We start from the raw sequence: 25,620 nt of genomic DNA, 5'->3' as shown, positions 1-25,620 counted from the left end.
AAAAAGAGTACATCAGTTGTGAATCATATGACTGACACATTGAAAACCAGTGAGGGACCGTCAAGGCCTGCAAAGCCTTCTCTGCTGGCCTAAAAAAATCGGAATCACGGACTGATTGATGTTAATTATATTTTGTCTATGAATTCTTATTAAATAATTCCACATTTCTTTCAGTTTCCTTTAATTACTTTCCCGCTGTTGCGCCGCATGCGTGAGCGACATAAGCAAATATATTGAGTTGATTTAATAGCAGTTTTGTCAACTCACAATGGCTGAAGGAAGCGAAGAAAATGATTTGGTTGGAGATTTACTTTTAAAGCCATTTTCAAGACGCACTTTTCAAGAAAAAAAGGGACATCATTAAGAAAGGACAGTTATTTCCTTGCTAATGGAACCTTCTAGTGAACTTGTAGTTAATCACACCACACGTACACTTGTAGTTAATCACACCACACATCTGTGTAAGCTCTCAGTCGTACAGGAGTGGTCCATCGATGAAGAGGTTTCTTCATCCGTCATCTGTACTTCTTTGAAGGTGTCGGACGTTTCGCTTCTTATCCAAGAAACTCCGTCAGTAAACAAAAGTCTTACTGGTAGTTTAGGCCCGATATATATATCCCTACTGTCCAGATATGGCGGTGCCAGACTCTGCTATGATAGGTCCCTGCTCTCAGGTTGAGGGGAGCAGAGGACTACTCCCTGCCGCTCCACTGATTGTTCCTATTGTACTGACTAACGACTGGCCTGATTGCCCCACTTCCACTGGTATCACCTCATCATTATTCCTAATCCAATTTTGCCGAAGTAGGCTGTTGTACGAACGATCCAAATTGAACCTCACCCCACCATATCGGTTTAAAGAAGGATCTAGCTGTTTTATGAAAATCGGTTCTTTTACTCCCCTTTCAAACCATCTATGTTCTTTCGCGAAGATTTTAACCTCATTGTCGTCAAATGAGTGGTGGCTAGCATTTAGGTGCATATGTACTGCCGACTGACGAAGTTTCTTGGATAAGAAGCGAAACGTCCGACACCTTCAAAGAAGTACAGATGACGGCTGAAGAAACCATTTCATCGAATTGGATGAAATTGATTGATTCAGACGTGGCACTACTGAAGGCCTAGCGATGAAATCCATGGCATGCCACTACTAAAAACAGAGCAGACACCTACAAACTAAATACAGTAAACCCTGAACGCGACTTTTGGTGGCTTCAGTTGACAGCAGGTGGCAGAAGAGGACAGCCTTCTGGGCTGTTCTGCCCAGTAATGCAACATGAATTAAAATAGCGTATTTAGAGAACTTGGGGGTTCGGCGTGGAACACACTGTAAAGAAATATTTGACTTGAATTCTGCTGCAAGGATTGCCACAAGATCCAATTTCAACAACAGAGTGCTATTTCAACCTCAAAACAGCACACCTTTACAATTAACCCGAGCAACTGCAAAGTCGATAAATGTTAGCCTGGCCCCAAATGATCATGTTAACGTTATACAATTTATCATCACTTCTATTCATGCAAACTGGGTAACTCGCCACACTTCACACATTTGTTCTACTTAAAGTAGAGAAGACGTCTTTCATCACCACTCACATCAATGACGCACTATTCCAATTGTCTCCGCCTTCGTGATGATATCGAAAAGCGTGTCTGCGATTGTTGTCATCAACATGACAAGTCATTGCCACTTTTGTTTTGTTCATTTTGATGAGTCTGGTTGTCGAGAAACGCCCCCCATTCGTCAACAAACATGAGTTTCGCGTCCTGGGGGCGCATGTTTGAACCACACGCGCTGACGGACAACTCCCCACCCCTAAACATTTCTTTGAAACGCTCCCCGTGGTCGGAGTTACGTTCTTGATGTTTGAATTTTCCGCGGTGCCTTAAAACGGGCATGGATATTGATCATCTTAAACCAGTGGCGACAAGCCCCGCCCTCAAATTTACCACGAGCACTTCTGGAAAGTCGCGCACGCCTTTGCAGTTGGTACTGTCAAATCGGATCACAAGAGCGGACGAAGTGTTCCAGCTGCTGCACCACGGTAAGATTTCCACACGCTGCTTGCAGACCACGCAAATGCCAAAGGCTCATTTTAAGGCTAGCCAGGCCACATGTTGTTATTTGAAATGTATCAATCTCAATTTAACTCACTTTGATAAGGGAAAGGAAAAGTCGTCTTTCTTCATCGAGCACATTTCTAAAACAATGCATCTCAATGTGCTTCCCACAAGGAAAGACAACGCCTTCAAGTAGCCAAAAACACAACAGATAACAATTCAAAAGTACAGACAACTAAAGTAGCTCCCAAAAAGGACCACATTGTACATTGACGTCATTGAGGCGCAAGTATTCAGGCTTTTAAGATCAAGGCTTTGAAGTTGCTGTCCCTTCTCTTTGGAATGACCTTAAAGGACAACCGACGTCTCCAGACAAGTTGTGTCCATAATTTGTAAAATGGCTTCAAATGACTTCTACTGAGTGTATTTTACAAAGATTCCACCGCATATAGCTATATTTTATGTTTTAAGACTTGCGCTTAATATTCAGGAAGTCTTGTTTTTGAGTTGGTGACGAGTCCGTACGTGACGTCACTAAAGGAACGCCCCACACCGGAAAAAAAAACACATTGTAGCAGTCCTTCCATCACGTCAATGTATTTTGCTGTATTGTTTGGTCTGAAAACCTTGTATTGCACCCAAAAGCCGCCAGAAGAGGGTGAAAAACGTTTTTTCTGATGTCAGTTAAGAAACAAAAAAGTGACGTCGGTTGTCCTTTAAATGACTCTATAAATAAAGTTGAGTTGAGTTTATAGGAAATTTGCCTGAGGGAAGTGAGCAGTTGATTAGTTGCTGTGGCTCAGTTTGAATACATTTCAAAATATGAAATTGAGTCAAGACATCAAGTTGAATGTATCATCGGCAGAACCAAAGCAGTTATAGTTTATGGACATATTGTGCCAAATTCTGTCATATTTATGAATTTGTCCATGCCTTATTCAAGCCACTTCCTCTTCACGGGCTTGTGGGAGGCAAGTAGACGGGGTACACCCTGAATTGTTTACTAACTAGCAGGGAAGACCAGAGCAAATCCAGCATGTGTATTAATTAGGTTTTTAATCAATATTTCAGGAATGTGTTACCTTGTTTTTGCTCACTCATTGTTTATACAAAACAAAATTGTCGGAAAACGTCAAAATAAACTTGGAGTTTACTTTTTCTCCACTTTTTTCATTGTGCTCAAATGAAATTCTGAGGTCTTTAGGTCGACAGGAAACGGGCTTAGTTTTAATCGGATAAACAAGAACAGGAAATTTCCAGGCGCATGTATCCAGAAATTCATCAAGATTCTCTTCATTGAAAACACAGCCATGATTCGTATTCACATATTGCTTTTGTTCTTGTTCGCATATCATTTTTGTAATCGCCACAGCGCTTGCGTTAGCCTTTATTGTTTTCAGCAAATAATTAACAATTTTTATGCAACACATTCACCAAAAATCTAGGGTAGAACCACCATGTTGCATCACCTTTACTTTTAACAACATTCACTAAACGTTTGATAACTGGGGGCATGTGGGATTTGTGCATCAACCTCTCAGTGCAGAGGTCCTAAGTTTCGATTGTGGGGTTTGCATGTTCATCCCGTACCTGGTACTTTCCAAAAAACATGCTTGGTGGGTTAATTGAACGTGCTGTAACGGTCCTGTAATGTGATTGTGACTGTGAATGATTGTTTTTTGTCTATCTGTGCTCTGTGATTGGCTGGCAAGTAGTTCAGGGTGTACCGCACCTCTCCTGCTGAGATCGGCTCCAGCACACCATCAAACCTTTGTGAGGATAAGCAGTTCGGATAATGGATAGATTGGATTGAATTTACCGTTATTAGGCTTGCACTGGAGAAATTTACATTTCACAGCAGCAAAGTTGAAAGGAAAGAAAGAAGTAGAAGAACAACATACAGGAGCTGCTGGAAAGACAGCCACTCGTGGCGCCATCTTGAAGCCAAGCGAAATTAATAAAAATAATAATAACATGACAACACAAAGACACAGAGAATCATTTATTCTTAAGCACTTTCTGTACTCTCTTTTTTACATGAAGCAGTTCTAGATGAAAAAGGAGAGATCAAAGTGTCCTTTTCACCAGTGGATCAGGGACGTCATGGTGGAATGTGCAAGCTAAATGTTGCAAGCAAACATGAAGCTGTAGCATCCATTGACTGAGAGGAAACTGGGGGCAATAAATGTTGAAGCGTTGTTGTTGTTTGCATTATTTCCCAATTCTGGCTTGATATTCAGCTTCAGCTCTTCAACAGTCCAACGTCCACGTTTTCAATGGGTAAAAAAACTCTGGACTGCGGGCAGTCCAGTCTCGTACCCGTACTCGTTTTACGACATAGCCACCCACGCTGTTGTAGCATGTGCAGAATGTGGTTTGTCATTGTGATGCTGAAATAAGCAGGGGCATCTATGAAAAAGATGTTGCTTGAATATGTTGTTGGTGCTGTTGGAAGTATGTTTTTCCAAAAACACCTTTCAGTTGCCCCGATCTTGCTTTTGAACTTTGCACCCATTAAAATCTGGACAGTTCTTTTCTGTGTCCTCCTCCGCAGGACACAGTGTCCACGATTTCCAATTTTGCTAACGGTGCTTTTTATTTATTTATTTATTTATTTATTTATTTATTTATTTATTTATTTTTTATCTGTATATATATTACTTTATTATTAAATTATTATTTTATATTATTTTTGTATTTGTATATCTTGAGACAAAAAGTACAGGACATGCATTTTCCAGACGATGTGCAAAAATGTGTCCACTCCAGTGCCAGCGTTTTTGTCATTGTCACTTGAATTCCAGGAACCACAGAATATTGAGTTTTAGGACCACATAAACATTCAATACAGCGTTAGAAACCGTAGACTCTCTTCTTTCATCAGAAAAAAGAGTTAATTCCTAAATTATATGAGCTTGAAATGAGAGTGGCTGTCCAGAATACAATGAAATACGTACATATCGCTTTAACAACAGCTGAAGCTGGAACAAAGCGCTAAAATGGAAAAGGGGAAATGCTGCCCCCTTGTGGAAAAGAAATAAACATTGCCAGAGGCTTAGGCCAGCGGTTTATCCTCACCTAAGCATGAAAAAACAAAACCCTAACAGGTTCCGGAATAGCACTCTTGTCATATTTTCAATTCCCGAATAAAGTTATAAATGGTAGTGAATAAGTTAAGAAATGCTCCTACAAATACTCGCCAACAATGTTTACGAAACGAGACGCCCAACACTAAGCATACAATGTTCTTTTGCTTTAGTAAGATGTTATCTTGTTTTGCTGCATGACTCACTTCTGTGGCATAAAGATGAGTCTGATTTGGGGTGAATCGGAGGCCAGGTTTGCTTGTTTTATTCGTAACATCGATTCTCTTCCCACTTTCAAGTCCCATCTCAAAACCCACCCATGTAAAATTGCATTTTCTGTGTAGTTCTCTCTCGTTTCTATTTGTAATTGTATTTTATTTATTGCATTCTATTTGTGATTGTATTTTATTTATTATAGTACCTATGCTTGTCTGTGACTCTAAAGTGTCCTTGAGAGCTTTGAAAGGCGCTTACAATGTAATGTATTATTATTATTATGAACTACAGAACCACACATGTGCAACTGTGTATCTTTTTTTTTTTACTCCCTTTCGACAATGTCTAATCTTGAATCAATTAATTTGTACTGGGTATATTCCAAAAGCATGCATGGTAGGTTAATGGATGCTCAAAATCAGTGCTTCTCAGTTATTTTATTTTACACCCCCTTCCCCTCCCTCAACAAGATGAACCCATGAACCCCCCGCCACACTCTGCTGCCACAATAATTATCATTTGTCTCTAAAATTGTACACTTCTGCATTACAATGCATCCTTATTTAGAAGACAAAAAAGTTTCATTTAGAGTGAGTTGCTGCCTTTCCAGCATCTCCTGTATTTTGTTTTCTTCTTCCTTCCATAACTTTACTGCTGTGAAATGTACATTTCTCCACTGCGAGACTAATAAACCCTAATACAATACAATCCAAAACTGTGTGGCGGAATATGATTGCAGCATAGGATGTCATGCCATTATAAGCCAAGCATTGTTTGCTAACTCAAACAACAACTCAATATTTTGTTAAGTTTAGTTTTTTTATGACATAAAAAGTTGGTATTTTGGAGATACAAGCATTCTGCCTGATGACAACATAAGGTATTCTGTGATCTTCCCTCCAGATGCGTGTGTCCAATAAGAAGGGCCTTGTACTGCTTGTGATCAGCGGCTTCCTGGTGGTCGTGCTGCTAAATATCTGGAGTCCAGGAAGCGGCTCAGGAGTTGACCTGCGGCCAGAAAAGATCAATGACGTGGAGACTGGCATGATGGAGAAACTTCAAGACCACTTGCGTGACTATCCTGACATTTCCTTTCACATAAAAGAAGATGTAGCAAGGTGCGTTTTAATGAGTTAATTGTGTTGTGCATTGCTCGATCCTGGTCATCACATTATTTGTTTTCCAATACAGTCGATTGGCAAGAAATACGTGTGTCTGTGTGGCTGATAAGGAGACTTTTCAGCTGCCTTTCTCCGATCTGTTCTTCCCGCGCGTAAAGGCTCATAACGTGGGCTTGGACTTTTTACAATCCCATCCCGACCCCGAGGGAGTGAAGCAGAGCCGAGCTCGAGAATACAACAGTTTTCAAATGAGGTAAAGACCTATGTGAGTTCATTGTATCAATTGTCTTTATTACACGGATTGGTATGATGGATGTTTTAAGTTTTGGATAACTTCTTATTGTACATTCATGAGAATGGTTCCTTTTGCTTCCAACTACAAAATTTGAATAATAATAATACATTTCTTAGGCTTGATGTACAAAGCAAATGCAATTCCAGTGAATACAATACAATAATACAATACATATTGATTTATATAGCACTTTAATAACAGTTGAATCTGTAAAAAGCGCTTAAGATGGACAGCTATCATATACAGGAAATAAAGCAGTCACAAAGATAGTAGCAAGCACCAGGGAGTGAAACCAAGATAAAGTCGGAATCATGCAGAGTCAAAAGCCAAAGAGTGCAAGTGAGTTTTGAGGCGGAGTTTAAAGATGGGCAGCAAGGGGGCTTGCCAAATGTTCAGCGGCAGGACATTCCAGAGAATGGGACGAGAAACGGAAAAGGCTTGATCCCCTCTGAGCCTCTGTTTAGTTTTTGTCACATCTAATAATGTTTGGTCAGCAGACCTGAGGCGCCGGGAAGGTGTGAAGATCGAGGTGGATGAGCTTGGAGAGGTAAGGAGGAAAGAGCCCATTTAAAGATTTAAAGATAAAGAAGATCTTCAAAACAACTCTAAAATGTATCGGGGACCAATGAAAGGATGCCGGAATAGGAATTACACCGCATGCCCCAGGACGGCTCGTAGTGATGACTTAAATATTCATGTAGTCAAATGATTATTTCCACAATTCCATCAAAAAACTGGTCATTAAAAATTAAATTTAAATTAATTATAATTTAAATAATAATAATATGTATAATTATATAAATTAATTAAAAATAATACATTTCAATTGAAATTAACCAAATACATGAGGCCAAATTGCTGTTGACTGTTTTTTTAAATAAACGACAGGTTTTGGTCATTGCTCATTCTTATCAAATGGGCTCTGCTTGTTTGATTTTTCTTTGGGCCTGGCAAGTAAAACCTGTCAGAGTGAAGCGGAAATGGCTCAGTAGATTTTTTCTGTTTGGAATGAAACCAAAACCACATTTCAAACTTGAGATTAAATTGTAACTACGTGTGAGTGTGATAGAGGATGTTTGTTTGTTTGTCTCTATGTGCCCTGCGATTGGTTGGCAACCAATTCAGGATGCCCCCGGCCTAGGGCCCGAAGACGACTGCGCGACTCTCGTGAGGATAAAGTAGTCCGGAAATGAATGAATGAATGAATGAATGAATGAAAGTTCGAGGTTAGGTTGTTATTGATTCTTATCAGTGTGGGTGTCATATCTGGACCACAGAAAAAAAAGATACCGTTTGTCAAAAAAACAGCCAATAAGGGCATCTTTTTCAACTGTCCTACTGGCTGCCACAGAAACGAGTAGCTGTGAATTTCAAAATTTCCTCCGCAAACGTCCCATGTGACACCCATCTCTTAAAGGACAACCGACAAGTTGCGTCCATAATTTGTAAAATCACTTCAAATGACTTCTACTGAGCGTATTTTACAAAGATTCCACCGCATATAGCTTGATTTTACGTTTTAAGACTCGCGCTGAATATTCAGGAAGTCTTGTTTTTGAGTTGGTGACGAGTCCGTACGTGACGTCACGGAAGGAACGCCCCTGACCGAGAAAGCGACACAAAATGCATTTTGGGTACTTTTTTTCGTCTGAAAAGACAGTGTTGATTGCGAAATTAGAAGGAAAACTGAATAAATCACGCAATGGTGAATCGTTGTGTGTCGCAGCCAATTGCGGTACCACGCATAAAGAACATGTACATTTACACAAATTCCGACCAGACAAATCAGCCCTTTTCCAGCGGAGCTTGTGCGGCATCTTGTGCATTTTCTGGGACGCTACATTGGAGTCCAGACGGCTCGAATTGATACGGAAGGACTTCTTTAATCGATTGCAAACATTTATGCTTTCCTCTTCAGAACTATTTGAATCATATTCATAACTGGATGAGCAACAAGAAAGCATATTCTCTGAATCTGAACTCTCTGAAGCCATTGGTTTGATTCTCAAGCAGGGCAGTTTGTAACGGTGTAGCCTGGTGTGACGTCATGAACAAGGGGGCGGGGTTTCTGAATCACCATTTCTGAGCTCATTTTGTGGCAGTTTTGGGACACTTTAAGTCATTTTTATTGGTGTTTTGCATTTGACTAAAAATATCAGCCTGCGTTTTTGGGTATTTTACATGCTATAAAACGTTTTTCTGATGTCAGTTAGGAAACAAAAAATGGTGTTGTTGTCCTTTAAACCTGCCTCAAAACTCTCTCTTTGGCATTTGACTCAGCATGATTCGGATCTTAATTTTACTCCCTGGTGCTTTCTAATACCTTTGTGACCGCTTTATTTCCTGTATATGATAGCTGTCCATGTTAAGCGCTTTGTTACAGCTTCAGCTGTTGTTAAAGTGCTGTAAACATCAAATGTATGGTATTGTATCATGTGTTTTTGTAATGCCTAATACACAGTGCTGTGTGTGTGAAGGTCCTCCAGTCCTGCAGATATGCTGATTGTAAATGAGGCGAACAGTCCTCTTCAGTTTCCCTCACAGGGTGTGACAGTGCGGCCCCTAAGCACAATCCTCATACCAGGTAATGCCAAGACCCCTAAACTGTGGTGAATGTTAGCTTAAATGCTAACTAGCAGTTTGTGTAAGGAGTTTGTGTGTGCCGTTGATTACGCCGGTGTTGTTTCGAGACGAGAGGAGGGGCTCCTCCAACAGAAAAAAATGCTATCTAAGTTGACAGTTCAACCGCTGTAAGTCATTCAATGCACCTACCAGATATGTCAACTTCTCGCCGCCCTTTCTCCAAGCCAGGTCTTTTTTTTTTGTGTGTGTCCTGGCGGGTAAAGGAAGCAAGAAGTGTTGTATACCTTTCAGTCTCAGACTTTTTACACTGTGTGTAAAAGTACCATATTTTACGGTGTATAAGGCGCACCGGAGTATAAGGTACATCTCCAACGAACGGTGTATTTTCAAACTTTTTCCATATATCGTATTAGGCGCACTGGACTATATGGCGCAACTTCAATGAATGAAAAAAGTTGTCCAAATATAATCTATAAATACATGAAAGTTTCCAAATATAAAGCACACCTCATTATAAGGTGCTATAGTAGAGGCTAGAGTTACACACAGCTTCTTCTACAGGGGGAAATGGAGTCAATGGCTGCTGATGGTAGTTGCGAGACCTGTTGTGGCTCAATATTACCTCACATATAAGGCGCTGGGTCATCTTTTGAAGAAAATCAAGGCTTTTGGGTGCGGCTTATAAACCGGAAAATACGATACGTTCTTTACACTGATCAGATGGATGAGAGGAGCCTAAAACCATGGTGACACATATTTTATTAAATCATTTAAAATATTGATGACATATTGACAACGACGGACTGGTTGCCGGGCTTAAAATAGCGATGATTAGCTGGTATTTCGAAAGAACAAAAGCATGGTTAAAATCACGATTATGTAGTGATGGACTGATGATGACAGATTTGGTCATCTTCAATCGATGGACTGGCGATGGCAGAGGCCACCGGTGGCCTGGCAGATGGTGGAAAAAAAGCAGATCTGCAAAATTCACTGACACGGCCGTCTCTCATTTTATCAATGACAAAATATCACTCAGTTTGCAATGCTCTGTCTAGTCTTGTTAGTTACATGTTCAGTGTGTTATTTGTATTTATTGCTTTAGGTTTGGGTCTTGTTGAGGAAGCAACATCAAACCATACGGTAAGGTGACGTCTTTATCCTTTGATGCACAATAAAAGTTGATTTTTCGAATAATAAAGCTTTAAAAACCATCATCCCACCTTTCCGAAATGATACCACAGGTATATTTGACCGCCACACTGGGAACATTTGATGTCGCTGCCACGGTGGACAAGGTCTCAATTAAAGGAGAAGGAAAGACTCCCATGATCGTCTCAAGTGACGATTTATCCGCCCTGAACAGGCAGTTGCAGTTTGTCACCTATACAAACACTGTTTTTCATCCCAGGACAGCAGACACAGGTGCAATTGACTCACATGGGCCCAATGTCATCCGTTGCTATGATACAGAAAGTTTAAATCACGTGTGTCAAACTCAAAGCTGCAGATCCAGCCCTGCACATAAAATGACTTGTTACGCAAGAGCAACGCATGTGTGTCAATTTACATCACCCTTGCTAAAATCTAGACCAAAATGTCAAATTGTCATATGTAATGAATAATGTTGACATTTTGAAATTATTTTTTTTAGCCTCAGTACACTCACTTACATTACATTACAATGCATCCTAATTTATGTAGCGCGTTCACAACGGCTGCAGCTGTAACAAAGTGCTTCACATAATATTCAACAGAAAGCAAAATAATAAACAGAACAGGAGCATAAAAACATGGACAGTTGTGCATTCTTAACGACTGTCCCCATGTACTCTATGATTTTTTTTAGTACAAGGCAAACACTTTATTACATGAAGCAGTTCTAGATGAAAGAGGAGGGGATGAAATCCTTCTTTTCACCAGTGGATCAGGGACGTCATAGAGGAATGTGCACGTCTGCCACAAGCTAAGTTTTGAAAGCAAACATGACGAAGCTGTCGCATTTCATTGACAAAAAGAGATTGTCGCACATCTGTCCCACTTAAAACAGCTTCTATTCCAAGCCGCGATAGTTCCACACTTGAAAAGTAATCAAATAAACTACAGTTGACTAGGCTGATTTCAAAACTAGCAATCCATTATTTGTTTTGCACAAATATAAATACAATGAAACGATGGAACATTATTGTGCATTCACTGTCACAGACGGCCCTCTGAGGTTGAGACTTAACTCCAAAGTGGCTCAGTTTGACACCCCTGTTTTAAACAAATATAAGCAAACACTGCTGCTCTCACCCTGATGCTGATTTTACTCTAATTTACATCTTTGGGTGTTTGCACTGCACCAGAGAAGATAGACTTGGAAGACATGCTAACTTTGAAAAGGCGTCGTTCACCTTAACGTGGTTAATGATCAGCCTTTGAACTAATGATGACACAACCACTGGCACTCCTGCTCTCATGGAAACGTATATGAGAAAGATAATAAAAGGACTTTGTTTTTGAACCTTGGTCGCAAAACCAGAGAGGGATAGATGTAATGAAATGTACATCAGATACTTGCAAGAACTTTAAAGCGGACTATATTCGCCAGGCCAGAATATACATTCACGTCTAAAATAATAATGCAAATTCTATTTGTCCAGTTATTAACTCATTCAGTACCATACGTGCACGAATGTGTCCACTCCAGTGCCAGGGTATTTGTCATTTTCACTCAAATTCCAGGACCCACTAAATATTAAGTTTTAAGATTACGGTGATACCTTGGCTTACAAACTTAATTGGTTCCCAGACAGCGCGTGTAAGGCGTAAAATGTGTATCCCAAAAATTAATTTCCCATAGGAAACCATTAAAATGAGAATAATCCGTTCCCAGGTCCCCATAAAACATAATTTTCTACTTTCTAATTTTCTAAGCCTTAAAACTACACAAAATAGACCTTATTTTATGGATAATACATGTGCTATAATATTATAATTAAAGAAATAAACTGGACTGTATAATAAAGTGGCTTTATTGACCTTTGTGATGGTCATTGATTGTTTGATGGAATTGATAGATTTTTGCATAAAGTGTCTCAAGGAGATCTGGGTTGTACATCTTGTAAGCAACAGCAACAGATCCAAGCAGACACACTAGAAACATCATTAATAGCTGGTTCCCTTGCTTCTCTTCATTTCAAATTGAACTGACGGCTAGTGCGGGTGGTGCCAGATTGATGGGAATTTTGGGAATTTTAACTTTGCAGTCTACACTCTGCCTTTGAACTATCAAAGTTGAAACGAGTCCGAATGTCACTGTTTCCTATTCATTTGCTCATTCTCTTTCTCTGTCGTCTGCCTGTCTCTTTAATGATTAAACCACCTCCCCTCACTGATGCGTTCTTGACCAATCACGTGGCTTTAACCGATGACTGGGGGGAGGGAATAGAGGACCAAAACAAGCCGGCTGCCATTTTCTTCTAAGAGAACGGACTCGTGCGCGAACGACACATCACTCATTGTGGCAGCTCCGTGTGTATCCCGAAAAATAGTTTGTATGCCGAGGTAAAAATGTCATAAATTTGATATTCGTAAACCGAAAAGCCAAGGGGTTCGTAAACCGAGGTATCACTATACATAAACATTCAATGCAGCGTAAGAAATCTTAGACTCTCTTCTTTCATCGGAAAAAAAGAGTTAATTCCTAATTTATATGCATCTGGAGTAATATGAGGTGCAAGTGGGGTCTACTAGGCAAAAGGCAAATGCTGCCCTCTCGTGGAAGGGAAAAACCATTGCCTGAGATCTGACCAGCACTTTATCAGCACCCCCCACCAGAAAAAAACAACCAAAAAAAAAAACAAATTCGGGAAAAAAAACAAATTCGGGAATTTATAAATAACGATAACGGACACCCTGGTCTGTTGAATAGCTCAAGTGGACATGAAGCAGCAATGGGAAAGAATTCTGTCAACAATGCTTCATAAAAATGTATGTCTTCAGTTCCCAAATATGTATTGAATGTTGTTAGAGCTTATAGGAAACGATGATGCAACACATTTGTAAATACGATCCTGGAGCAGATTTTTTGGAGCTGTTGCATTTGAACTTGAGAAAACTTTGAGCTTTTGCGATGACGCAAAGAATAATAGCCAGGAACAGAATATCTGAACTTTATTCAGTGTTAATCAAAAGCACTTTAACTCATTCACTATCATTCATGAATTTATTCGGGAATTGAAAATATGACGTAGAGCGCCATTCCCAAGTGTTTTGGGTTTTGTTTTTTCATGCTTGGGTGCCGATAAAGTCCCGGATATGGCCTCTGCCAATGATTTTCATTTTCCACAAAGGGGCAGCATTTCCCTTTTTTCCATTTTAGTGCTTTGTTCAAGCGCTATATAAACCAATATGTATGTATTGCCTTGTATTTTGGACAGCTGCCCTCATTTGAAGCTCATATAACTTCAGACCAATATAATTTAGGAATTGACTCTTTTTTTTCTGATGAAAGAAGATCGTCTACGGTTTCGTGCGCTGCATTGAATGTTTATGTCGTCCTAAAACTCAATATTCTGTGGGTCCTGGAATTCAAGTGACAATGACAAAAACCCTAGCACTGCATTGGACACATTTTTTGCGCGTCTGGCAGTGAATGAGTTAAATGGTAGCCTTTGTGTGCTGCCTTGTTGAATATGGGTTGTTTTGAATGTGATTGGTTCCAGGAGGGTGTGCAATCTGTCGTTTGTTTGTTTTGTTTTGCTGTTGTTTTTTTTTTTTTTTTTAACAATGCCAATTCTTTTCTAATTGTGTTCTACAGGATCACAATAACAATGAAAACAAAGTTGAGAAATACATTTTCTCGGCCCTCTGACTTTACAAGTAGAAAAACCTAGCATCTGAATCTGGATGTGTAGACTTTTCAATTTGCAATGGATTTATGCAGAGGACAGATGTGACAATCAGAATCATGAAATGGTCTTCCACTTGGTAGCAGAAGTTACTGCGGATCCATCTGTGAAAAATAATAGAACACATCAGGTAGAGATTATTGCACCAAATGCGTAGATGATTTCAGTCTATTGTTTGCGTTGTGCCATTCTGTTTTAAATATATGCCTTTTCCCAAGAAAGGTTGAGTGACTTTAGAGAGTTCAAAAGTCATCATTGGACTTGCTTCTGCGCTCCAAAACTGTGATTCCGCTATGCCTTGCTGGTGGTCATAGGTCAAACTTGAAAAGTAATTGCGTATGTGGGTGTGCCAAATGCCCACATGCATTGCACTCCCTTTGCAAACAGTAAAGATGGTGATGATGAGGAAGCGCGGCGTTAGTCAAAGAATAGCAATTGTGTGGAACGTGAAATCTGACGCTGCTTTTATTGCACTTGTATTTTTCTCCACAGTTCAGTTTGCAACTCAAGGTCACAGTTCATTTTTCACCATAAAAATTGGACATCCCACCGTTCCAAGACTTTACAAGTCAGGCTATCCAAAAGGTTTTCTACAGCATTGTTTGTTTGATTGATTGATTTTTTTTTTTAATGTCAGATTTAGAAATATAATCAATGTTTTTGTTTTCTCCACAGAAACCAACATCAGCGCTCTTGTTACCATTGTGACCAAGACCTTTCTACGTTATGACAAACTCAAAGATCTCATCGACAGTATCCGGCAATATTATCCAACGGTCACTATTGTGATAGCAGATGATAATGAACATCCTCAGCAAGTAACTGGACCCCATATTGAGCAATTCATTATGCCATTCAAAAAAGTTAGTATTTATCCAACTACGTATCGCATTTCAGGAGGAATAAAAACCGCCAATGACCGCTTCTTGTTTGATCATCAGGGTTGGTTTGCTGGGCGAAATTTGGCTGTGTCTCAGGTGACCACAAAATATGTGCTTTGGGTGGATGATGACTTCATTTTCAAAGCAGACACCAAGTTGGAGAAGATGGTGGACATTCTTGAGAGGACTACTTTGGATCTGGTAAGATGCATGCAAGCAAATGAAAATTTACAACAGCACGATGAAAACACAGAAGAGACTTTTTTTTGGCAGGGGGGTGTTTTTGCAAGCAAACTTTAGAAGCAAACAGAATCCCAGCTAACAACAAAATAAAACTATTTTTCCAACATGCTGATAGAAGAGACTATCAGTGTTCCCAAGGTAAAATACCCATGAATTTATAAGAACCAAAAGAAATGGTACATGACAGACGTGAAATGCTCTTAACCCAACGACCTGCTAGTCTGGCAGCCTGATAAGAGACAATTGAGGATGAGTTTTGAGTGTTTCCCACACCACAAGTGCTGTCCCGCCTCTAAGGCTGTATAAGCCGTGTGCCAATATTTGCTGCAATGAGTGCCCATGTGGAGCTGCAATGCATCTATGCCATATATCCAATTCATCGTAGCATTTTCCTGGTCAGATTCTGACAAATGTCACTCAATCTGGCCACTTTCCAGAGATGGAAGGGTCATCAATACATCACTGATGACCGGCTTTTACAACCGCTGTGTCAGACGAAGGGGGTGAATAATCAGCTGCAGCATGCAAAGGCGAAAGCTTATCTGTGATGTCGATCAGGTTACACTCCTTGTTTAAAGGACAACCGACGTCTCCGGACAAGTTTTGTCCATAATTTGTAAAATGGCTTCAAATGACTTCTACTGAGCGTATTTTACAAAGATTCCACCGCATAAAGCTATGTTTTACGTTTTAAGACTTGCGTTGAATATTCAGGAAGTCTTGTTTTTGAGTTGGTGACAAGTCCGTACGTGACGTCACTAAAGGACCGTCCTTGACCGTAAAAAAGACGCATTGTAGCGGTCCTTCCATCACGTCAATGTATGTTGCTGTACTTGTTTGGTCTGAAAACCTCGTGTTGCACCAAAAAGCCGCCAGAAGAGGGGGTCCAAGCACCATATAAGGAATTGATCAGCCTGTGGAAGCGCAGGTGGCCACTGGAGGTCGCCTTTTTGTGCCTCTTTTTTTGGGTGAGAGATTTTCCCCCAATGTTGCCTCAAAATGGCACATATAATGCTTTAATCGATTGCAAACATGTATGCTTTCCTCTTCAGAACTATTTGAATCATATTCATAACTGGATGTGTAACAAGAAAGCATATTTTCCGAATCTGAAGCCATTGTTTTGATTCACAAGCAATGCAAGACGTCCTGGGGTGACGTCACGAACTGGGGGCGGGACTTTCTGAAAATGCCCAATTCACAGCTCAATTTTTTGCAGATTTTGGACACTAAGTCATTTTTATTGCTGTTTTGCATTTGACTAAAAATATCATACTGCGTGGTTTGGGTATTTTAGATGCTATAAAACGTTTTTCTGGTGTCAGTTAAAAAACAAAAAAGTGACGTCAGTGGTCCTTTGAATAAATACTGTTGTTGTTTTTAATTATTAACATATTTTTGAAGAGAAATTCAAATATAAAAAGCAAAAAATACACACACGTGAGGTAGAAGCCAATTTTGTTGTTGTTTTGACTTCAAGATGGTGCCGCAAGAGTGTATGTATAATGTATTTTATTTTTCTACTTCCTCATTTCCTTTGCCCTTATTTTCATTACTTTTCTGCTATGATATGCTGTGAAACTTCTCCACTGCAAGACTAATAAAGGTTGCTCCAATCCAATCCAATTACAGCAGCAAAAACAAAATACAGGAACTGCTGTCAAGGCAGCCACTCACGCGACGCCATCTTGAAGTCAGAAACTAACAAAAAACAAAATAACAAATAATGTGACATAACAACCAAAGACACAGTCTTCATTCTTAAGCACTTTCTGAACCCTCTTTGTTGCATCAAGCAGTTCGAGATGGAGTAGATGATCAAAGCGTCCTTTTAGAATATCTTGTTTTCTATCCTTTCACTCCCACCCCAACCCCATCCCTCTTCAATTGCTGCTGTGGACTGCAAATTTCCCCATTGCGGGACGAATAAAGGTATTCTGATTCTGATTCTGATTCACCAGTGGATCAGGGACGTCATGGTGGAATGTGCCCGTCTGCTACAAGCTAAATGTTGAAAGCAAACGCAAAGCTGTAGCATCCATTGACGAAAGAGATTGTCTCACAGCTCCTGTCCCACGTACATCTGCTTCAATTCCAAGCTGCGAACTTGTGAGCATTTATTATTAATAATAATAATACATTTTATTTCAAGCGCCTTTCAAAACACCCAAGGACACTTTACAATAAAAACAATAAAACAAAGCACATAACAATAAAACCCTAAGTAAAATGATACATAATAAAATAGCAGATAGAACTATACATTCATTATTTTTATTATTTATTATTATTATTATTATTTTTATTATTAATTTTTTATTTTTTTATATTTATTATTATTTTTTTTTTAATTACGTATTATTAGTATTTTTTTTTTAATTGATTATTGTTCAGCAGTTTGGTGCCATCCATGAATGGAAATTTTACGCAATTTTACGCAAGCAAGTTTGCACCCAAAATATTAATAATGAGTGCTGAATGAGTGGTTGTTTTTGCGTTGATCCAAGCCCTTTGTAGTTGAATGTTGGCTCTATGATGCTCACATTTTCCCGCATACATCGGTTCAGTAAAAAACAGACAAGCTACAATTTTGTCCGTATTTAAAATGTTACTTTTTGTTCATTTGGTAACTGGTTAGTAGTGATGACAAAATGTGACACCTTCCAGTATTGAAGTTGCTCATCCTTGTTCTCCACAATTGTGGTTAGATTACGCAATATGCTCCAACGACCAGACTGGAACTTCCCTTGTTCACTGTTCCTGTTTGACAATATGACTGACAGTCATTGTTTCTTGCATTCTCTGAACATGAAGCAACTGCAAACCAAAAAGGAAACAACGGCATTTTTATGTGCCAAAGAATGTGGTGGATCTATGAAAGCTCACCGCCTTTGTTGCTGTTCATGAGTAATATGCTGCTGAATGAAATTATGGGATCAACTTCAATTGTGGCTTTTCTGTGCATTTGATTTGGATCAAATAATCGCCCGATGTGTTGGCCACTCGAGTAAATGGTGATAGTGTTCGAGACTTCATTTTGTTGCACTCACACAAAAGTTAGTGTCACCATCTTTGAATGCATCACGTTTACTGAGCTGACAATAAGGAGAATTTCTTCCTGAACAATTTATCTGAATGTTCCTATTTATAAATTTCTGTCAGGAAAATTACAATGGGTCTGCATGTGTGAGTCAGTGTTCTATCTTCTTCTTTTCCTTTTGGCTTTTCCCTTCAAGGGGTCGCCACAGTGAATCAATGTCCTCCATCTTCAGAGGTTTGACTCGCATGTTTGTTTTGGCCAAGCTTTTACGTTGGATGCCCTTCCTGACACAACCCTCTGTATTTATCCGGGCTTGGGACCGGCACAAGAAGACACTGGCTTATGTCCCTTTGTGGCTACAGAACAAGCAACTCTATGAACTTAATAAAGACGAAGATGCTCATGAAACGTCACCAAAAGACAAAATTGTCATCGGCACAGCAACATTAAACTATACTCACCATTTGATGACAATTCTCTGATCTTACCGTGAAATGGGCATCTTTTTCCCTGCATTACATCACATACAGAACTTCAAAGTCCTGCTTCATCTTCCAGTCACAGTCTATATAGCCAAATTATCTAAATTAACCTTTGAGGTCTTCTTTCCTGGCTTGTTTATAGATAGACCATTCGGTGTAATTTAAAAAAAAACGTTTTATACTTGTGGTTTCCACCATCAACCACAAGATTGTTGAAGACAGTGTTCCATAAATAATATACTGTATTTAAAATAATTCTATTAAAAGCTTATCATCTCGAAGACATACAACATCTTTTGTTTTACTGGTTATTTTTCTTCTCTTCCTTTCATAACTTTGCTGCTATGAATTGGAAATTTCTCTAATGTGAAACGAATAAAGAATATCTTATCTCGTATTTTTGGATAAAGGCCACTGTCACGTGAAGACATCAAGGACCAAACAATGCTTAAAAGTCTCAGTCACTGGCACACGTAGACAACCGGCGTGCGTTTGTTGTCACGGTTTGCATCCCACAATCTCGTTTATCCATCCATTTTCTGAAACCTGAGTCTGCAATAAACTTGCGGCTCTGTGTGGACCATCTTAAGAATGGCACGATGGGTGTTTCCTTTACCCCTACACCGGCATATTTAAAACGACAGGCAGAGAGAATAAAACAAACAACCCGTTTTGTACCCCTTTATATGACTGACAACGTCATTTACCACGAATAATGTAGAATAAAGATGCATTGCCCTCTGCTGGCTGACTTGCAAAAGGGCAATCATTCGACTAACAATTGGACATATCAAGACTGTAATACAGTGTGATACCTCGGTTGTCGACCGTAATCCCTTTCAGAAACCTGTTTGAAAACCGATTTGTTCAAAAACCGAAACAGCACTTTCCATTAAAATCAATGTAAAAAATCTTGATCTGTTCAAAATCTAGAAAACAACTTTTTAACTATTTCATCGCATACACTGGATAAAACTTTAATAATGGAGAAGGTCATATGTAAAATTCTATAAAAACAAACTTATTTTCACCAATTTTTAACATCAACATTAACATCTGTACATAAAAATATCTCTATCTTTCTGCCACGGGGCGTGTTGGCACCTATCCCAGCTGTCATTGGGCAAACACAGGGCACATTAACTTTTCAAACCATCCTCTGCTTGCTTTAGAATCATACTATTCAGGAGATCTTAACCAAATATGTCAGCATTTTCGCAAAAATAAAACAACAACAATATTAATGTGTCGGCCACAATGAGACAATGAGGAAGACGTGACGTATAAGGAAGCACAGGGTAGTCGAGTGATGCATTCAGATGCACTCAGTTTGGTTGAGAACCAAATTTCGGTTGTATACCTGGACATAAAAAAATATGACGTTTTTGGTTGAAAACCGAATGGGATGAGAACCGAGACGTTCGAAAACCGAGGTTTGACTGTACTGTACAGACATTGTCTTTACAGTATTACATTACAGTACTGTATTTTCCCGTGTTTAAGGCGCACCAAAAAGCCTTGATTTTCTTCCAAAGATGACCCTGCGCCTTATATGTGAAGTAATATTGAGCCACAACAGGTCTCGGAATGACTGCAGCAACCACCAACTCCATTTCCCCCTGTAGAAGAAGTGATGCGCAACCCCAACCTCTAATGTATCGCCTTATCATGTAGTGTGCCTTAAATTTCAGAAAACGTTTGTATATTTATATGTTTGGAAAACGTTTTTCATTCATTGAAGTTGCACCTTATATTCTGGTGCGCCTTATATATGGCAAAAGTATGAAAATGCACCATTTATTGGGGTAACGTTTTATACTCCGGAAAATATGGTACTCTGACAATATTGAGCTTTTTGGTCATTCCGTTCACTTTTTTTTTTGCCGTCGTGAATGCTCCAGGTTGGGGGTGCGGTTCGAGAGGTAACAGGATGGACATCAACCTTCCGTCACATCATTTCAGTGGAATCAGGGGGAGAAGATGGTGACTGTGTACATATTCGGCGCGGCTACCATCATGCTATTAATGGATTTCCCAATTGTGTGGTCACTGACGCTGTGATCAACTTCTTCATGGGGAGAACTGACAAAGTACAGCAGGTGGGCTTTAACCCCCGCCTGGCTCGCCGTGGCCATCTCGGTGAGTCGCTTCTGGATGTAAGGTTGGGCTGCAGCAAAATATCTCCCTGTACAAAACAAAGACAATGGTGCCTTGACAAAGTAGAATTCATTCCATGGCCGCATTCCTCAATCAAAACACTCATACCAAATTATCATTCCTCATTTGAACACATTCAACTGCCATTAATATGTTCTAGCCTCCGAGAAAGGTTTTTCTAAAGAATCTTTGTTATACTGTACTCCATGGGGGAAAAAAAAAACAATTGCGTACACTGTAAAGAATTGAATGTTTTGACACCATTTTATTTATTTATTTTTGCTTCAATTTGCTCGGACTTGCCCCGCTCCTGTTTTTGTGGTCTTGCTCTCTCTGTCATGACAAGATGGTTATATGATTGAAAACTGAGAGAAAAGAACATTTCTCACAGCAAAATATTCTTTTGATCCCAACAGAGTTCTTCATAGACGGGCTGGGCTCTCTTCACATTGGCTCCTGCAGTGATGTTGTTATAAGCCACGCGTCGAAGATTAAACTGCCATGGAGTGGAACAAAATCTGAAAAGGACTATCAAAAATTTCGATATGCTCATGAAAATGATGTTCATGATGAAACATTTTACTTCACAAACAGGTTCAAATGCATGACCTCACATACATGATGGGAGCAGGCTCTCCCTTTTCATACACAATAGCAATGTGATTATGTTTGTACTGTATTTATGTATTTATGGTTATCTCTGCCAAATCATGTTTTATTTAATTTTTTAAGTGGAAAAGTGTCTCCATAGTATTACAACAAAGTTGATGTCCACTTTGTCCTCTCAAATATCACCGAGGGTATCCTTTAAGTTTAAAGACACATTTGTGTGCTGTGAAAAAATGGTGCGTGCAATTTACTGTTATTGACCCTAATGAGGAAGAAGCGGTACGGAAAATGCATGGATGGATGGATTTTATTAAGTGGTTGCGTTCAGAGAATGACCTGGATTCAAATATGTTGTTTTTAGTTGGTCTACAGTATAGTCGACTTAAAAATTGGACCCAGATCACTTTCCTTAATGGAGGCACTTGATTAAATTAAACGGAGTCAATCCAAAGTTTTCCACTGGAGAGTCGAAATAAAGAATTGAAGCAAATTTACGTTGGAGAGAGGGTCAAAAACCGTCAGGGTTCCGATCTCCTATCGGAACCCTGATGTTTCTGACCCTCTGCTGAAAGGACACTTTGAATCCCTCTTCATTCATCAAGAACTGCTTTGGCTAGCTACCTAGGTAGCTATCTATATGCTCTCTATTTGCTATATAATATCTATCTTGCTCGCTAGCTATCTGGCTGGCAATCTATGAGCTATCTATCTGGCTGTCTATTAGCTTAATAGCTGACTAGCTGACTCTATTTGCTGAATAGCTATATATCTATCTAGCTATCTATTAGCTAGCTTGTTTTTTATCTATTTGAGTTACTTCCGGGTTGAGTGAACGCTGGCGCGTGTGGCTGCCGCTCCACCCAAAGAAAAGCTTATCCTGTGACTGTAAAGTGACCTTGAGAGTTTTGAAAGGCGCTTATAAATAGAATGTATTATTAATTTTGTATTGACAGTTGTATTATAATTAATATTTATTTTTATTGTTATTATTATTATTATTATCAGGCAGAGTGAACGCTGGCGCGAATGGCTGCCGCTGCTCACCTGCACACAAAAAAATATCCCGTGACTGTAAAGTGTCCTTGAGAGTTTTGAAAGGCGCTTAGAAATGAAATGGATTATTATTATTATTATTTATTATTATGAAACAAGGGCGGCCCGGTAGTCGAGTGGTTAGCACACCGGCTTCACAGTGCAGAGGTCGCCGGTTCGCGTCCCGGTTCGGCCTCCCTGTGTGGAGTTTGCATGTTCTCCCCGGACCCGCGTGGGTTTTCTCCGGGTCCTCCGGTTTCCTCCCACACTCCAAAAACATGCTTGGCAGGCAGATTGACCACTCCAAATTGTCCCTAGGTGTGAGTGTGAGAGTGACTGTTGTACGTCCTTGTGTGCCCTGCGATTGGCTGGCAACCAATTCAGGGTGTCCCCCGCCTTGTGCCCGAAGACAGCTGAGATAGGCTCCAGCAACCCCCGCGACCCTAATGAGGAATAAGCGGTACGGAAAATGAGATGAGATGAGATTATGAAACAAAAAGGCTGGAATATTATGATTGCACGACTGCCCATGACTTGTGTTGTTTTATTTCAGTATTCTTTGATGTTAACTGTTCTGTAAAGCGCTTTTTTTAACAGCTGCAGCTGAGAAAGGGCTCGATAAATGTAATTGTATTGCACTACAAATGCAACTGAAAATCAATTCTTTTATTTATTTTTGGGTGGAGATGAGCATCTTCACGTGTCATAAATGGCGCGTCACAAAAAAGTAATTTTACAGATGAAATTTAAGGAACATTTTATATTCTAACCCATCTAAAGATGGAGGGCATTGATTCTCTGTCGTGACCCCTAAAGGGAAAAGCCGAAAGGAAAAGATCATACCAATATTAAAATCAATGAACTGTTGTTTGTGCCTACCTTCCATAAAACTAGACCAAAATGATTTACAAAGACAGCTTTGTTGGTAAAGTCCAAGATGGCGCCTGAGTAGGCAACTGTCAGCAAGTGCTCCCACAAGCCTTGTTTTTTTCTTCTTTTTTTTCTTTTGTCACTTTGTGTTATCATGCCTCGTGTGGATACAGATTGTTTTTCTGCATTTTTGTCCACGACATTCATCAAGGAGGAGACTTGAGCGGTTGCGCCTTTTCGACAGCATACATATGCCAGTACTGTACTGTTTTTGAATGGGCCGAATGTCGGTGCCATTTGACTGGCATAGTTGGACAGCTCTGGGGCGATTGTGCTCTATTGTGCCTGTAACGGGCAGCATTTTCATAGCCCCGCTTTGTTCAGCGGAAAGGTCGGTGCTGTTGGACAGTCTGCGGCTGGATGGATGCATGGCTTGAGGAGCCCGCAATGAGAAGGAGCATCAGCGCAGAGCGCCGATGCGTATGTGAAACTGTCGCGGCTTGGAATTGAAGCAGATTTACATGGGACAGGATATATGAGACAATCACTTTTCTTCAATGTGTGCTACAGTTTTGTTTGCTTTCAACATTTAGCCTGTAGCAGACGTGCACATTCAACCATGACGTCTCTGAGCCACTGGTGAAAAAGACGCTTTGATCATTCTCCTCTTTCATCTAGAACTGCGTCAGACAACAAACGCAACAAATACGGTGCAAAAATAAGTGCTTAAGATTGAATGACAGTGCCTTTGTGTTGTGATGAATTTTTTTTTTTTTAATTGTATTGTCATATTTTTTTCGACTTCTTCCTTTCCTTTCCTCTTCCTTCCATAACTGCTGCTGTGAAATATGAATTTCTCCACTGGCAGACTAATAAAGGCGAATGCATTCCAATACACGTTTCAGCCTCTTGACTTTGCTCATAATGGCTCGATATTACTTCACATATAAGGCACACCGGCGAATAAGGCGCAGTGTCATCTTTGGAAGAAAATGGCTTTTGGGTATGCCTTACACACCAGGAAATGTGGTACTTGTTTGAGTTTGATGTGTTTTGTTTTGTTCTCGGAAACTTAAGGCCATTGGATTTTGGGGACTGTACTGCAATCAATTTACATTAAAATACGTACAATGATATTGGATTATTATTAATTTACAATGTTGTTTGTAGCAACCATTTGTGATATGCTACATTATAGTAAACAGATTGAATAACGTGGAAGTACTTTGACTGTGCTCGACTGTGGCTTTATTTTGCCGACATCAAAGACTTGTTTTGCATGCGTGATAACGTGTTGTGCATGTAATTTGAGACACAAAAAAACTCCCCATGTGACCATGCAATGGAAAAGTTAAGCTTTTTGTACTTTCAACTTGTGAGCGCTAGATGGTGGTAGACCGTCAAGTCTTCAGAGCGGTACAATAATTTTTGAGTGTGGAGTTGATCATGTTTTTTTCCTTAAATTTTCCCAAAATTTCCCCACTGCGGGACGATTAAAGGCTTTCTTATTCTGGGGGGTATCATGTTAGGTGCCAAGAATTCCACCGTTTTACACTCTTCTCTTATCGTTTAACAGGTTGAAGTGGACCGCTTAAAGTTGGTGGTGCATATGAATCAGTGACGTGCGGTGAGGTTCATGGCTGGTGAGAAACCGACGTCATCAATGACGTCACCGCTCGTCTCTACTTAGTATTTGAACGGTAAATTCAGCGATTTTGAAAAAAATCCTAAAACGGTGAAGTTAAATGGACAAAAACTTTAAAGTACAAATCACTAAATACATCTAACTGTTTAATTTATTTTTTCATTTGATATTTCCATGACAGCTTTCCATGATGACAGGTGAGGCACTGCCTCACCTGCCTCCACTGACTGCACGTCACTGATATGAATTGTGATGGCGACGATTCACAGTTTCAGACATTTCGGTGAGTATAGAACGTCACAAACCAATCCAGGACACTATTCGTATTACGATGCTTCCCTGGTTCAGTCCATGATGTGGGAAAGCTAAAATGGCAAGAAAATAAATTAACAAGCCATGGCGAA

The 25,620-nt window shown here is 39.8% G+C and overlaps 1 protein-coding gene across 7 annotated transcripts; it reads left to right on the top strand.

The window, feature by feature from the left end:
* Positions 1–1,782: 1,782 nt before the first annotated feature.
* Positions 1,783–24,482, top strand: b4galnt1a (beta-1,4-N-acetyl-galactosaminyltransferase 1a). 7 transcript variants are annotated; one of them, XM_088993182.1, is made up of 11 exons: positions 1,789–2,045; positions 6,267–6,481; positions 6,555–6,737; positions 9,257–9,363; positions 10,468–10,505; positions 10,607–10,787; positions 14,750–14,842; positions 14,933–15,120; positions 15,199–15,339; positions 20,805–21,042; positions 21,477–24,482. In XM_088993182.1, the coding sequence occupies exons 2-11, from the start codon at positions 6,267–6,269 to the stop codon at positions 21,680–21,682; spliced, it is 1,590 nt and encodes a 529-aa protein (XP_088849308.1). In that variant the 5' UTR covers positions 1,789–2,045; the 3' UTR covers positions 21,683–24,482. The 7 variants fall into 7 exon arrangements, with proteins under 7 accessions (XP_088849302.1, XP_088849344.1, XP_088849326.1 ...); XM_088993176.1 differs by having other exon boundaries at positions 1,783–2,045; positions 14,933–15,339; XM_088993218.1 differs by lacking the exons at positions 20,805–21,042; positions 21,477–24,482 and adding an exon at positions 17,181–17,214 and having other exon boundaries at positions 1,784–2,045.
* Positions 24,483–25,620: the final 1,138 nt, after the last annotated feature.

Source organism: Hippocampus bargibanti, linkage group LG01, assembly GCF_051943395.1.
Source record: "Hippocampus bargibanti isolate YZ-2025 linkage group LG01, ASM5194339v1, whole genome shotgun sequence".
Classification (NCBI taxonomy): domain Eukaryota; kingdom Metazoa; phylum Chordata; class Actinopteri; order Syngnathiformes; family Syngnathidae; genus Hippocampus; species Hippocampus bargibanti.
The sequence above is the reverse complement of the archived record's forward strand: the minus strand, read 5'-3'. Positions and strand labels throughout refer to the sequence as shown.